The following is a 16,005-nucleotide window of genomic DNA, read 5'->3' as shown; positions in this document are numbered from 1 at the left end:
AAAGTTCCAAATCTGAATGCAGGAACTATGGAGGCCAGAGCGTGGTCTGAAGTCCTGACTGGAAGGGCCCCAAGCCCATCAGGTTTGATGACAGAGATGTCAGAGTTTGACTGAAGGAAGAGGCGGCAAAAGGCAAAGAAGGACAGTGAAGCCAGTGTACAACTGCTGGGGAATAGAGAACTTAATGGGGAGATAACACTAGCATTTTTCAAGCAATTTAAACTCTTCTCAGTTCCTTGAGAAGCCTCTTAAAAATATCTCCTTTGGGTCCTGGAAAGGCTGCTGTATAAGCAACACAGGCTGTAAGCATGTCAAGAGAAGAAAGATGGAGGAGGAGGAAAAACACAGAAAAATTATGGCTTGAATCAAAGAACAATCAAAAAAGCTGAGAGTTGTTTGTGAAAACATTGAAAATGGATATCTATGAGTCAAGCACTATTTTAAGACACAGATGTTAATATCTGCAATCTCTCTTTGTAGACGCAAGTGGTCAAAGCCACAAGCCTGTAGTCTTCTGCATGAGAACAGGCCTCTCCATATGTAGATTTTATCAACAGCAGGCAAGTGGGAAGGAAACCAAAGCTGAAATATATAAAATTAAGGACTTCTTAGGCTCTTTTTAGGATGTAGTGCATAAATATGAATCTCCAGTTTCTGCTGTCATTGTTAAGCACAATGCCCAGCAAGTAGCACATCATGCAGTATCAAATTTGTGGAGCAGGTGAGCTCTGTGGCACATCATCTCATTCTGGTACTAAACACAGTTCAGTTAGCAGCAGCTTTGCCGCAGTGCCATGGGGCTTAGTCTTCTCACTGCACTGGATTTCCTTCCTGCTGGGCACAAAAATATGTAGTTTAAACCTACTGACATTTTGTTCCCTCTGTACTGAGGTCTCATTTTCTCGAAGGATAAATTTGCATTTATGAATGCCATATGCCAGTGGATGGCCTGCTCTTGGGATGCCAACTAATTGCTCAAAAACTGGAGGAGGTATCTGCACACTACCCCAGAGTACTTCTGACACTACAGCACAGACATACACACACAGACAGGCCAAGCATATCCACACAGCACTGCTCAGCTTACAGGTTAGTTGTTCAGATGGTGCTCTCAGTCATATGGTTGACTTGTATTAACCTTTGCAGCAAAATCTGAGTAAAAAATCTGTGACTTTTCACTTCAGCCGTGCCTTCCAGCCATTTCATGCTACTTCTTTCCTTATGCCAATATTACTGTTTTAAAGGTTGTACAATAAACAGAATTGCCAAAAGAAATCATTTGGAAGAAAAAAACAAATCTAGATCATTTGGTGATATCACTTTAATATGTCCCACAGGTACCTTCATGGAAAGATGCGAGAGGTAGTCATGGAAAAACAGTATTGGAAACATGGCTGGGCTTGGTGATATGAGTGGGAGAAGGGAGAGAAGGCAGTGCCCATGCCCTGGGCAACTATTCCCTCAGTACAGAGAACTCTATGGTACATTAGCTTATTCTTGCTAATTAACACACCAGAGAAAATCAAGAGCCCAGTTCTGAGAAAGAGCAGAAATCAGGGCATCCTAAAAGCACTGATAGCTAGAATCTCTCAACCTGTCCAATACACAGCATGGAGGGTTTCCATGAGAATTTCAAGTGCCAGTACATAGATCCTTTTGATAATTATATTCTATGGGGCCAGTAAAAACAGGAAAGTATTTCAGTACCTGTAGCAAATTATGGCGCAATTTTCAAATAAAACACATTCCGACTGCTTGAGGTCTATTTTGGCAGCTCTTAGATCTTTATCTTATTGAAAACTGCTGTTTGCTACAGTATATATAAAAATCGGATATTTCTATACTGGCAGCATTTCAATATATAAAAGCACCACAGAACATGGAATCACAACTCTGTAACCAATTAAATTTCATACGAAATGCTAACACATTTCTTAAGTAGAAATTAGTGTGGTAGCAAGTGCATGTCACCTACCTAGAATGAACTAATCAGCTCCATTTGTGGCTGCCATTTGTCCTCATACATTGTTAACAGCCTTCTTCAAACTAACACTTGATAAAAATATAAAAATTCTAATGCAGTCCATTGTACTGTACACTTAACACTCAAATAAATAAAACATGTCCCTAAGAATAATAATCTTCTTCGACTACAGGCAGAGCAGTTCCAAAATACTTCTGGAGTTTATTTTAACTTAAACTTTCTTACAATGTTTTAAAAATAATTTACTTGTGCAAATGAATAAAGACAACATTTCTATATGAAATTGTCTTAAAGAAGCCAGCAATTTGATTTCTTTTCATTAGTGTTGCACTGAGCACGCCTAACCAAATGTCCATTCAAAGACAAGCAAACAAACATCAATTAAATCAGTGGACCTCCTTCACTTACTATCTTTGCTTATTTAAACAAACCAAGGGTCATGGAATGTAACTTGATGTTTTGTTGAAGGGCTACAAATACAGAATGAAAAAGGCAAATTAATCTTTTAAAGAGAGGGCATGTCTGAAATAAAACAGTGGTTTAGGAAACTATTTACTGAGATCAAGCTTGACGAATAGTGCTAAAAATTCTACTTAAGTTTGAAAACGCAAACCTTCCTTCGTTAAAGCAATATGCATCTTTGAGAGCTTATACTAATGGGTATTGTAGCTTTACAGAGTGCTGTTTATGAATATAATACATACATAGTGCTGGGTTTAACATTTTATTTGAATGACGTTTAATGTTATGCAAAATAAATTGTTATGTTACATCCACTGTGACATCAACTAAAATGTGAACTAGTTTGCATAGGTTAGTACTTTGGGCAGCATGATGTTGCTCTAGTCCACCAAAGCTTAAATATTCACAGTGTAGAGGAAGAAACAGGAATTAAAGCATTTCTACTAAAATATATTTTAATAGCTGGTGTTAACTTTCTGCATAACAAAAGCCAAATTAAGATGATACATCATATGATCCAAGAGTAAGTTTATCTGTCCTTTGAAAAACAATTGTCACCTTCATAACTGTATACCCCCAAATACAGTACAGTTTTGCAAAATAACTAAAACTTTACACACTTTAAAGCAAACATAAGCCAAACTGCACAGCGGTTCATTTTTGCTTTTTATATCACACTGCAAAAACCAACAGCTGAGAGATTTTCCACATCATGCTAATCAATGTCAATACAGTCATTGCTGTCTTCCAATGGTCTAGCAATTTCTAATAGTAATATTACATACACAATTGAAATGCTACAGTATAGCTTATTTTCCCCCCTAAAATAATAATAATTAAACAAATGTCAACAACAACTGGATTACAACTTAAGTACAATATGCAAATTCTATTTATCAGACACAAGAAGCATATGAAATTCCTTTGAATATATTGTTGTAGTGCAGGCAGTTTAGGAAATAGAGCTTTCAGGTTTTCTTTCCAAAGGAGAGATGGGGTTCCTATGGCATAAAGCTGGAGAAAATCACTAAAGCATTGCAAAATGGTTTAATCTTCTACAGCTCACTAGTACTTTGCATTTGCCAGCACATCAGTTTGGAGGACTTCTATCAACAGCATCTTCTGTCTGTTTCAGTATATTGTTTAAACGTTTACTAACTAAAGCATATTCTCTATTTTAAATGGAGTATTAATCAACTTAATAAAAATCTATGATTTTATACCCTGTACCACCTTCTGCCAAAGACCTGTGTATTTGTCATTTCTTTTCCATTGTACAAGATGACATGCAGTCACTGTACAATAAAAACTAGAATTATTACCTCTCCCAAGTATTGGAGACCTTCCATATCCCCAAGAAACACTCGGCAGGGACACACTTGTCAAAAACATAATCCATGGGAGGTGATTCCCTGTCAAATCCCAATCTGCTGAAGTAGTTTATTGTATGTCAAATGTAATCAAGAAAACCCTGTTTCATCAAGACTAAATGCTAATAGTTCCATAATGAAAAATTACAACTGTAGTATCTGTATGTAACTTTGTTTAGAAAATGAAGATTAGCCAGGCAAGAAAGAGTAATGAAAAGCAAGGCACCCGTTTGTTCTTGCATGTATGCATGAATATGCTCTATATTCTACATTTATACTCATGTTAGCAAGAATTACAGCATTCTTTGCAGAATTCTTTATTTCTAAAATGGGAACATGTGGACTTCCAACCTGAACTTTGGAACAGCTTGGGAAATTCAAGTCCTTAAAAGCCCTTTCCTTTCCCCAGAAAAATGTTGACTACAGGAAGAAAGAATAGGGAGGGGAACATGCTGTGCTAAAAATGAATATAAACTTTAAAGGTGACAAGACAGCATGTAACATCTTTTCACCCCTATATCACACTGCATGTAACAGTCTCCAACATATGCTTTGAAAAACGTGTGCTGGCACAATTTAGGTTATGACTTACTCTCCCTACCTTACAAACTTTAGATCTTATAAAAAAAAAAAATTATAATTGCGTTCTGGTAATTTTGGGCCTTTGATTGCATTACTTAGAACAAAACTGCAAAATTACAGTAAAGTCTGTTTTATATCAAAAGCAGGAACCATTCCATATAAACATGAATTCCTAAGCATATATGACAAAAAAGTTGACTACAAGAATAAGTAACTTAAACCAGATCTTAATAATTCTGCTGACATACCATTCTCAAGAGAAATGCAATTCACATACTGTTTGTTTTCTTGACCTTTTATTTTTTGCAAATTGATTTAGCTGCTCTGCCAGGCTAATGAATATTCAAAATTCATAAAGGAAATTTTATTTCTATTGTTCAGCATAACATAGTTCTCTAATGTCACCAAATGCTCATTTTCTGATTTACTTCTCTACATAAATTGTTTAACACTGTAACCTGTCTCCTCATTTAGGAAGAATGATTGTGTATTTATAGGTGGAGACTCTGTTTTATAAGTCACTAAAAATTGCCACTTGATGCCATATAGATATTGTCTATATTTCTTTTTTATTCATATTTGGTTAACAAACTGACACTTTGTTTTTATTGTTGTCAGCATTACACAGCTAATAGAGAAGCACAGCAGCAAGTGACAGCCAATTGTGCCTCAGGCATCATCTGAAAAATTTGCCAGCCAGCAGAAGATGGAATTCCTCTACATGCTCTTGATGGCCAGTGATGAAAACCAACACAGAAGCAAACTGCTTGTTTCAGAGCTTCTAGCTCAGCACACCACATCAGCCTTTAAAAAATCCATTTGCCTTGCTGATTTTATGTGGATGTCACCAGTAATGCACAAGGGTCTGCTGCAATAGCAGCTCCTTAGGCAAAACTTGCAAGAATTTTAAATCACAGCAGTCAGCTATACAAATTATATATTTACAGTCATGGAACTCTGCTTTCAAAACACATTTTTTGAAGTTAGATACTCCTAGGAAGCTTTAGCCTTGGAATTAGGCTGCTGACAAGAAAGCACAGGTAATTCCACAGTCACAGACATTTTTAATTTTTTTCTTTCTTAATGCGGTCATTCCATTCTGCTTGGCAGCTGGAATCATCCCTGTGTTAGCAAGACCTAAAATAAAATTGCATAAGCTTTACAATTCTTAACTGTATGCAAAAATAGAACTTGCAGGTATTTGCATTGACAGCTTTCAGTTGACATAACAAATCCATACTGCTTTCCTTCTTTAGTTTTTAAATAGCTATTGCAGGATTGCCTAATATATGAGATAAGAAATTCAAAATTGTGTGAAAGCTCTATATTTAATTCTACTTTAGAAATTTTAGAAATGAAAGAAAGCCAGTGCACACTCAGTATTCTGAGGGCTACATCAAAGTTAATTTCCTTAGCACATGGCTGAACTTCACAAATTATTTTATCTGATAAACATTTTCTTCCTTACACATCTCTGCATCCCCATGAGTAAGTTCTCAGATGAATCTTTAACTCTTTTGTCCTTCCTCCCAGAATTTCTCCCTGGGAGGGAATGCAGCACCCAGTCAAAGCAAAAACAAGTTCCCTGTAACCCAAACCTGCTGAGATCTTAGAGATCCACTGTATCACCAGCTGTTTGATCCTCTCTCCAGCCTCACAGACTGACCTGGATCTCTCAGTTCTGACCAGAAGTTAACAGACACCAACTAGCACACGTGAAGGTCTGTCAGCAGAATATTTTTACTGTTCTCTACAGATGGCTAAACTGAAATAATGGCATGGAGTATGTTGGATTTTGCTTAGTTAGCTTTCCATTCAGTTATGAGAAAGATTAGGTCACTAAAAGAAAACATAATACTTCTCCACCATTAATCATTTGGCAAGCGTACAACCCACTGTTGGATCACCAAGAATTTGGGAGCAAACTGAAGCAGTAGGCCACTGATTTGAAATGCACTACAAGAACCAGAGCTCTCCTCCACTGCTCAGTGGAGGCACAAGTGTTTCTGCAGCAGGGGGAGGGACATCAGCTCATCAGCAAAGCAGCCATTAAGCGAGTTACCTGTGGTAAGAACGGGGTGTGACTGCGGGCTCCGTGTGACTGCACAGCACCGGGGCCGCACGGGGGTGTTTATTTACAGCAGTCCAGGTGAAGGTAGAGGAACTAACAGGAAGTATTGGTTGTACGTTGCCCTAATGAAAGTTTCTATTTAAATGCTAAGTATTACAGAAGGAAACAGAAGAGTTGACAGGTTTTATATTTTAAATAGTCTTTGCAAGGAATCTTCTATGGAAAAGATACTGAGAAACCATGAATCCAGACCTGGATCTAATTGATGGATTGGGATGGAAGCAAAGCTAACAGATCACATGGAAATAAATAAAAATGGGTGATCCAAGAATAAATGTGGATATTCAAAAGTCAGGAAATTTTTGCTGTCAAAATAAACATAATTACTGTAAGGCTGCTGGGCAGTAGGGGGTTTCATTGGGATTTTTTACTGGCGTATTACTTGTCTTTATTTCAAATGACTGGATTATCTACTCAACATTTTAATTTTTATTAGGAAGCTAACTGCTTAAACATTAAACATTTCCCTAATAATTTGAAGATGTGTTCAAACTCAGTGTGTTAACCTCCTGTGACTTCAGAGTGCCATAAGAAGTGAATCAATTTTATGGTTATAACATCTTTGAAGTGTAAGGAAAAGGTATTACCCCTTTACAGTTAATTGACCAAAGTCTTTATAGGATTGGCAGCACCAGGCTTCCATATACGTTTTTCATTTTGAGAGAGCACTATTATAAGCAATGCTGTTTTCAAAGCTCTGAGCTTCTTGTGGATTTTTTTTTCTTTAAAGGACTCTAAAATGGATTCTGAGTGAGAATGCAAACTGTTGTAGCAGTGATAAAGTAATGATCATGAACTCTTAAAAGATTCTTCTGACTTTTTTCTAAAAGGTTAGATTTTAATTAAATCATAATAAAGCTCAAAGGACTAGAAACAAAAATTAGTTAACAAACTCAATATAATTTGCTGGAAGCATTCCTGTTTTCCCAGTTCTCTGAACAGTACCATACATCCAGCCATCATCAATTGGTTGCACATTGATGATATAATCACCATCCCTGAAGGAAACTTCATCTTCATCTTGAGCACTGTAGTCATACATAGCTCTGTATGTTCTCTGTTGAAGGAAAGAAAACAAGGCTGTAAAGTCTCAAGTCTTAACAGAGATAGATTCTTTCTCTTTGCCCAAAGAAGAAGAAAAGAGAAGAAAAAAAGAATAGAGGGAGCAAAGCAGAGAGAGAAATCACAAGTTACTTGTTGAAAAGGAGCAGTATCCCCTCTACACCCTGTCAAATATACAGTAAATACAGGCCTGCGTTCTGAGTAGCAACATTATTTTGTTAACTCACACTGTCTTACGGCTTCAAACAAACAGATTTCAAGCCATTCACTGCATATTGAAATATTCTAACTGTTGTTCATTAATTCACTAGTAACAGTTCATTACATCCAGCCATAGCTAGATGTGCTTCTGCTCCCTATTTGCATGATTCACAAATAGCTTCTTCCGTGTCTTCACTACAAAAAGAAACAGTCTTCATCCAGGCCATTAACTTTTCCATCTCACTGAATGTCCTTCATTTCATTAGGATTTTACCCCAAATTAAGAATTATGAATGTAATACTATCTAAAGGAAAAACAAGATTTCAAAAATTTTATAAAAATAATTTTTATGAATACTTATATTTTCATATTAAGATAAAATGTTGTTTAGCACATAAAGTCTCATCATTAGCTAAGCCAAATTTCTGTACAACCCTGCCTACTATAAGACAAGATTTCAACTTTTTTCTCTTTACTTTTCTAAATAGAGTATTTATTTTCACTCATAACCAATAAAATACCATCATTTACTGTAATTCAAAGTGGATTTTCAAACTCAGGAAGAATCTTAACAGCCAGATAAAGGTAGCTCATTTTAAAATTCTCAAGAGTACTTTTTTTTTCTTACCCTAGCTCTTGACAGATGTCAAAAGCAGTTCAAGCATCACTGATAATATCCAATTTCCCTTCCAGTAATTTTTGCTACGTTACCATATGTAGCTGAACTTTTCTGGTCCAATGATTTAAAGAGGAAAAAAGGTAAAAACAGTCAATGAGTTCATGCTTAGTACTATTGTCTGAACCTTTTAATAGACAGCAAACTTCTCAGCTCAAGAAAACAGCTCTGGATTAATTTTAGTTCATATCACATATGTATATAGGGGTTTGAGTGTTTTTAATGAAACTATTTTTTAAAAAGGTGGAGATTGCTCCACATGGAGTGAGCAGGCCATTTGTCACATGTTGGAAATGTGGAATTATTTAATCCAAACAATATAGGGCAACTCATCATTACTGTTCCCATGCTAGAAATATACTTTTAGTCTTGGCTCTACCTTTATCATTGGTAGTGCAAATTAAACAGGACAGAGAAATCAGCTCCTGTTTAAATAGTGGAGACCATTGGAGACCACCTTTCCTGACAAGTCTATTCTGAACTGCATTTGAGTCTTGTGCTGTATTATTGTTCTCTGCTGTGCCTTGTAGTTCTGCTGACCTACAGGCTGTGACCAAGAGCAGTTTTCAACCAGAGGTATGTGCTTTCTTAGTGGTTCCTTAATGTCTTCCAAGTGTGCATGGATGTCAATGAAAAAAAGGATCCGTTTTTATGCACTACATGAAAGTAAATAATTGCTTGGGTTCTATCATCATAAAGAAATTCCTTAAACATTCATAAAGTAGACAACTAGCAGTCAAAAGGCTCTCTGCCTTTCAGAATCTTATTTTTTCCAACAATTTCAACAGATCTCTCTGCTGAGCCTTGAAAGTAACTCCAAAAAAGAGGTGAAAAATATGCTATTACAATAAACTCAGCGGCAGTTATCCCTTGAAACAATTTATTTCAAAAGAGGGTCCATTTAAGAAAAATAGTATCAAGTCTGTATCTGGTATAAGGCAGTAAATGGATTTTGCCCAGAGCCATGATTATAGGTCTCCCTTAAATAGGAAAAGACTGGTGAAGAGATTAAATGTTTTATTGAACTAACATAAAATTGGAAAAATAGAGAGGTTTTGCTCACTCAGAAGGATGCTCACTCTTCCTTAGAGCACCATGGCAAAGGACATACCACTGCTGTCTCCTTAAAGGCAGCTTGACTACATCACCGTGGTGCACAGTTGTGAAGACAAGCCCGCAATTTCAAACTTCAAAAGAATTTATTAGGGCCCTAAATGCTGCTGAGAAACTTAAATTTATGGCCTTAACACCTAATTAGGTGCTAAATGGCTGTCAGGAGAAATCTCCATAATAATCCTGTTAGCATTTAATGCCTAATTATCACTGCAGTGTGTAGTCTGGGCTATATAATCAAGAATTACAATGCCTAAAGGACTCAAAGCAGGGATTTTTAAAATGCATTTCAGTGAATTATTCCTCTGTCAATAGTGAGTTTAGCAGGTACTAAGTTACAAGAGGGTGTAAGAAAAGTTTGGAGTTTTGTAGAAGAGTCAAAACTCACTTAATCTCCCACCTCCTCAAAGGTCTGTCTCACAGCTACTGCTTAGACAGAACAGTCAGTCTTGTCCGTATGAAGAACTGAAGTCCAGCCATTATATTCTCAGCTCCCCAGCCAGATCTGGGCTGACAGGTGTGTATTTCCACTTCAGCCACCAATTCATACCTGTTCTATGGATGGCTCCTCGAAAGGAGCAGTAACTGTTGCAGCATCCTTCACGTGCAGCAGCTATCAAGGAAAGCCAACTTGCAGCACAGCTCCTGTTTTCCTGCCACTCGTGGATATCTAACAGTGTGTGAACACCCCATTATTTTCCAAAGAGGAAAACGGCCTTCAGGGCTTTCTGGTATAAAACACTTTGTACTCTGAGCAACAATTTAATTCACCCCATTATACAGAACTGCTCACAGAAGGTGAGGAAAAGTTAAGAATCAGAAAATAATGCAATCTATCTGGAAAAAAAAAAATCTACCCAAAGATTGTGCTAGGATCATGCCTGATACAAAACACAGCTCAAAATTAAATAAACCAGAGTTTGAAAATTTAGAAAATAGAAAATTTCTGTTTCTCAATATAGGAGATTGATGAACATAATCATAAAATGAACTTATGCCTTTTGGGGATAGATTTGATAACAATACAACAACTCAGTTAAAAGGAGTAAATTTACTACAGCAGCTATCTCTGCAATCATCTCCACCCTGATATACCCCATGGGATCTTAATCACTTTTGCCCTAGAGATGTCCTGGTGAAACTCAGGCACTGATGAATTACTTTATCACCTTCATTGCTTTTAGTTAAGCCTCAAAAAGTGCTCATGCTTTGAGGTCACTATTCTAGGATTTCTTTCTTCCAGTCTCGTCCCTTGGAACTTTCTTCTCATCTTTCCTCCCTTTGTTATTAGCCAGACAACGCTGCATCTCTGGCAGTACTGCTCCAAGCCCAGAACTGAAAAGGCAGCTGAAAGCAATGAACCTGAACATTGTGTAAGTTTGTCAGATTTCCTACAGCATGTCCACACCACATTTTAAAAGCACTCCAAGACTGTCATCAACCTTCAGTCTGTGCAAACTGCGACATTTAAACACATCCCCAGCCACGGGTTTCCCCCAAGCACACTCTGAGACTGCTCTGTATTGTCCCAATAGCTGAGTGTAGTATGTCCAGGGCACCTGGCTAAGCTGCACAGGCTAATGAAAATACTCTGGTGTTAAGATGGGAAGACAAGGGAGCCTGGCAGGTTTCTAACTGCATCTGAGATGCCTCTTTTGGAGCAGAAGCATCACTTCGGGGTGGTAAGATCCCATTTTGTCTTCCTCATCAGACTGGCAAGTTAGCAGTCAGCACCAGGCCAGCAGTCCTTGATTTCCTCTCTCTGGAAATGCTTGGGGTTTATTTTCTAAAGGGAAACTCACTCAGTTTTTAACAGCAAAATTGGTTCAGATCATGATGTTTGCTGTTTTCATTTTTTTCGCATGATAAAGCGTTATCATTTATAAGGATGTCAAGTGAAAACAGTTTCACAACAGGCATAAGAAATCTGTTGAAATAAGTCAGTCTTTTATTTTTAAAATCCTTTAACATCACTCCCTTCCTTTTTCTATTACCTTCACATTCCCAATTCTGAAGAAGAGGCAAATGGTGATTCTCAAGATGACTGAAATGACACTGTGTCAACAGCCTACCAGGTAAATCACTGGGACACAGAGGTATTAGGAAATAGTCATCTCCTTGCCCACAAAGCTGCAAAGGCTGGTAAGCACATTTTGAGATTTGCAGGTATCTCCATTTTCTGTCTGCTGGATTTGAGGGCTGTTTGCTTTGCTCCCCAATGACTAGAAAATCTGCTGGCAAAGCTGAGGCTTCCAGGCCTCCTACTTTTCAGATTTTGTCTCTTTTGGAAGGCAGCCAGCTCCCAAAGTGCCTTATAATATCCTTGGAAATTAATGGTTGATTCCACTATCAGGTATCTCACAGCTGTCATGCAGGCGTCCAAAGAGTTTCTCAGATTATTGACTCACGCAATGATGCAGGTATCTGGATCCCAGACTTTCCAGCAAGTTAGCCCCCTCAGCCCCAGACAGCTGAGAATCTGGCAAGCCTGAAAGTACTCACACCACACAGAAAGTCATGATCTTTACAATATAAAATGTCATGGAGTTTCAGTCTTACAAAAAAATTCAAGTTTCAGCTAATCTTGAAAACAGGTTTTTTCAGCTCAGCAAGCTCTAAGTTTGCTTCATAATTAAATATTTATTCATCTCTAAAAAAGGTGACAGAGGTAGTAAACATACATCTATTCAAAATAGTTTAAAATTCAAAATTACAATATTTCTAAAGTAAAAGGTGGCTAGATCTGAACTAGGAAATCTCTAGGCAGTGATATGATTTTAAAATTATGATAATGATTAAAACTGAAATTTTTATGTAGGGAGTTAAAAAAGAAGAAGCTCAATTTCTTAAAAATCACAGCTGAATACCATTCAGCTCTCCTTCCATGACCAGTTACTTTTAAAATGAAATAGTCACTCCATCTTTACATTCCCATCTACCACAACTAAGAACCTCATGAGGTGGCCACAGCTTCATGATAAAGCTTCTTCTCAGTTGCCCACCAGTATAACTTAATTTGGATCATACACAAGTCAGTGTATGACTGTTGTGTGGAATTAGAAAGGGAACAGCAATCCAGAGTTTGAGCTAGTTCTATACAAGCAGAAGTAATACAGGTAGGCACAAAGCCTGCTAGCACAAAATCAGCAAGTCAAAAAAATTGAAACTAATTTAAACCAACAGCGTGATCTTAAGAGATTAGTGGTTTTCATCCAATGCTAGGAGCATGAATTCATCACAGATCATAACATCAAAGTTCAGCCTGTGAAACACTGTCCAATCGTCTGTTTGTTTTTAAGTAGGTAAAGGATTCAGTTATTTCTCTGCTCTCTGAATATCATACTTTTTTTTAATATATTCTGTTGTAAAAGTTCTTATCACTGCCCACAGTCGCTTAAAACTTTTTTATACATGAAGACTACCAGTTACATTTATGATAAAAGACAGTCAAATAGATCAACTGTAGAATTCTAGGGGTTCAATTCAGTCCTATTTAAGAGATTTCCTAATCGCTGATGATGGTGCTTACCAAACGAAATTCTCTTTTAAATTCAATACTCACCAGACTTGTTGAATGAGGCTGTGAATGCATGGACCTCATGGATGACATACTGGTCTGGTGCATGTATCCATATCCTTGAGTCTGGCTTTGCTGATATGCCCCAGGGAGAACAGGGGCTGCATTAAAGAAATACAGACACATTAATTAATATTTAATAACAGCCCTTATCTAGCATTTTATAGAAACTGTAGACTATTTGCACTCCTAATAACAATTCCTCCTTACAAAAGAGTTCAGAATTATTTCCATAAAGAACATAAGGCATTTTAAAGGTTGATTTACACATAAATGTAGCCAAAGCTATAGCAATATATCCACAAACACTGTCATGGTTAGTTGGAAGGAAAAGTTTAATGTACCATTAGAAGGTTAATCATAAAAAGGTTTATGAAAACTTAAGACACCACTAACTCAATTTTGATACTGACATTGATGCCTTTTCCTGATCTTAAAATCAAGAGTCATACACAGTTAGAAGGGGAAAAGGGATTTGACCTTGGTATTCATTTTAAGGATCCTTAGGTGCACATGTCTGGGTCATATGCATTGAAATGCACCCCACCAAAATGCCCCCCCCCCCCAAAAAGATTTGGTATAACATTATAGGTGTTACTAATTAGCATATCTATCAAAGATTCCCCAATGAGAGGCTCAAGTGAGCCCCCCTCCCCAAGGAACCTTCCCCTGGATGGTTCTATCTTGGTTCACAGAATGTGTTCTGGAGAGGACCTTGGGGTCTGGGGCACACTGATCCCTAACTACGAAGCTTCTAAAATGTTTAGTCTCTTAGCTTGACAAACAAGTCCAAGAATGTAGGCAAAAAGCACTAAGAATACAGAAGTTGTAAAAAGGTATAACAGGGGTATAAAAGAAAAGGCAAAAAATCTTCATGGCATCAACATAGATGAAGGACTAAATATATGTCCCATAAGTTGCCATCTTTAAGGAATGATTGATGAAAAAAAAGTTAATGCAGTTTTGAAATGGTTCACTAGAAATTCACTGTAATTAATCCTTAACTCATTGCAAACTAACTCTTATTTATTGGGCTATGAACAAAGAAGGATTGTGATTCACAGGAAGAGGCAGAAATGTAAAAAAGTAAGCCAACACTCGAGTTTCTTCTGATTCCATCAACATTTTTAGTCAAACACAGAGATCAATGCTTATGTATATATTTCAAATTCCACCTTTTTCAGTATCTTCCTCTTACCATGCAATTGTTCCATCTGTTTAATACATATTTTATTCACATTTTAACAATTCTATCTAATAATCATTAATATATTAACTTCTATTGTACCAAGAGATGCTGAAAGCATCAATACAACCAACAGGGATCCCTAACTCTATTGCTTACTAGAAAAGCATTCATAAACTTCCCACATCTGCCCAAACGTCTTACTTTCGCAACAGACTGAAACAGAATGTGTTAAAAACACAGTTGGTCAAAAAATTGTGAGAAATAAGCCCAGCCTAAGTGACTACTTTCTTAGCAAGGCCAAAAAGTATTTTAAAATCAAAATTAAAAATACTGTAGTGGTTTTAAAATAAAATATTAAAGTTTAGTCACCACATATTTGTGCATGTTTTACAAGACTCATGCACTCTGAGAATAAAGATTTCTGGTTTGTATGGAGGTTATTAGCCCATCTCCACTGTTATTTCCAGAATTTTACTAGTTCAATGGGAAATTCATTTAGCTGCACTGAAAAACAAATGCATTTCTGCTGATACTTTTCAAGTGGTCCATTTAGCTGATCGTCTATCTAACTCCTCTGCCAAAAACTGTCTTCTGGTTAAGGGAGATGGAGCTTTCGCAGCACATGATTCAAAAATCTTCAGACATGGCATCATTCAGCAGTCCAACACTTCTTGGGATAGATCTCTTGAGCTTGTTGGGAAGTAAGACCACTTCTGCAGCAGCCATCACACACAGATTCAAAAAGGAGCAAAGCTAGTCTAAGATTTAATGAGGTTCACAATGTGTGGAAGGATCCAGGACTTGTAAAATGAAAAATACATGGGAAAAGCAGGAAACCCCATTAAAAATATATATTTATGATAAGAGTTCATATTTGCATTAGTATTACTCTATAATTCTCTGCTTCCTGAGTTGTCAGGACAAGAAATGCATGTGAAAAAATGGATTACTGAGAAAATTTTTGCTGAACTATTTCAGACAGAATACTCAACCTTGTGCTTTCAGCAAGTTGTTTTACCAATCTGGCTTCTTCAGCTAACAAAATCATTGATTTCAACAAAGGTTCTTCTTAAAAATTCCATTTAGTTTTAGTTAGCATATTCAAATGCACTAAGTGTGTAATTAAAATTTGTGATGCTACTCTTTGCTCTACTATCCTTGTAAAGATAAGTAGCACTATATGTTTAACTAGGGTTTTTCTGATTTAGAAAATATGCTTCAAACTGTTGTAATGAATAGATTGTTTTGTTAAATGAGGGGAATTAAAGTGAGATGCAGTCAGATGCAACACTGGAACGTGATGAATAATGGATGCTTTAGAAGGGCCAAGTTCATTCTAATGACATATAAGTAGAAAGACATTTTAAAGCAGTTCAATCATCAGAGAATTGCAGCTCATTAACATGTTCACAGGATTATCATGCATTAAGTGAATAGTCCTAAGTAGTTCATCAAATAATTTATGTTTCAATGTTGTTACAAGCTTTTCCACATGAGCAGATGTAGCCCTTCATGAGAAAATAGAGAAAAACATAATTTAATCAAAGGTTCTGAGATCAAGCTGGAATTAATACATTTTGCCTAATTCACCACCAGCATGAATGTAGGCCAGTTCATCAAAGCCAACGGAGCCTCATCTCCTCATACCAGCAGCAAA

At 36.8% G+C, this 16,005-nt stretch overlaps 1 protein-coding gene across 11 annotated transcripts in view; it reads right to left on the bottom strand.

Annotated features, from left to right (window-relative positions):
* Positions 1-2,161: 2,161 nt before the first annotated feature.
* NEBL (nebulette) overlaps positions 2,162-16,005 on the bottom strand; it is a 256,681-nt gene continuing 242,837 nt past the window's right edge. For all 11 annotated transcript variants that reach the window (XM_032101631.1, XM_032101558.1, XM_032101583.1 and 8 more), the window contains 2 exons: positions 13,145-13,260; positions 2,162-7,586 (listed from right to left, as the gene is read on the bottom strand). In XM_032101631.1, the coding sequence (XP_031957522.1) occupies positions 7,410-7,586; positions 13,145-13,260 (293 nt within the window). In that variant the 3' untranslated portion in view covers positions 2,162-7,409. The remainder of the gene's footprint in view (positions 7,587-13,144; positions 13,261-16,005) is intronic.

The sequence above is a fragment of the Corvus moneduloides genome, chromosome 1 (genome assembly GCF_009650955.1).
Source record: "Corvus moneduloides isolate bCorMon1 chromosome 1, bCorMon1.pri, whole genome shotgun sequence".
In the NCBI taxonomy this organism is placed as follows: domain Eukaryota; kingdom Metazoa; phylum Chordata; class Aves; order Passeriformes; family Corvidae; genus Corvus; species Corvus moneduloides.
This window is presented reverse-complemented; position numbering and strand designations above follow the sequence as displayed.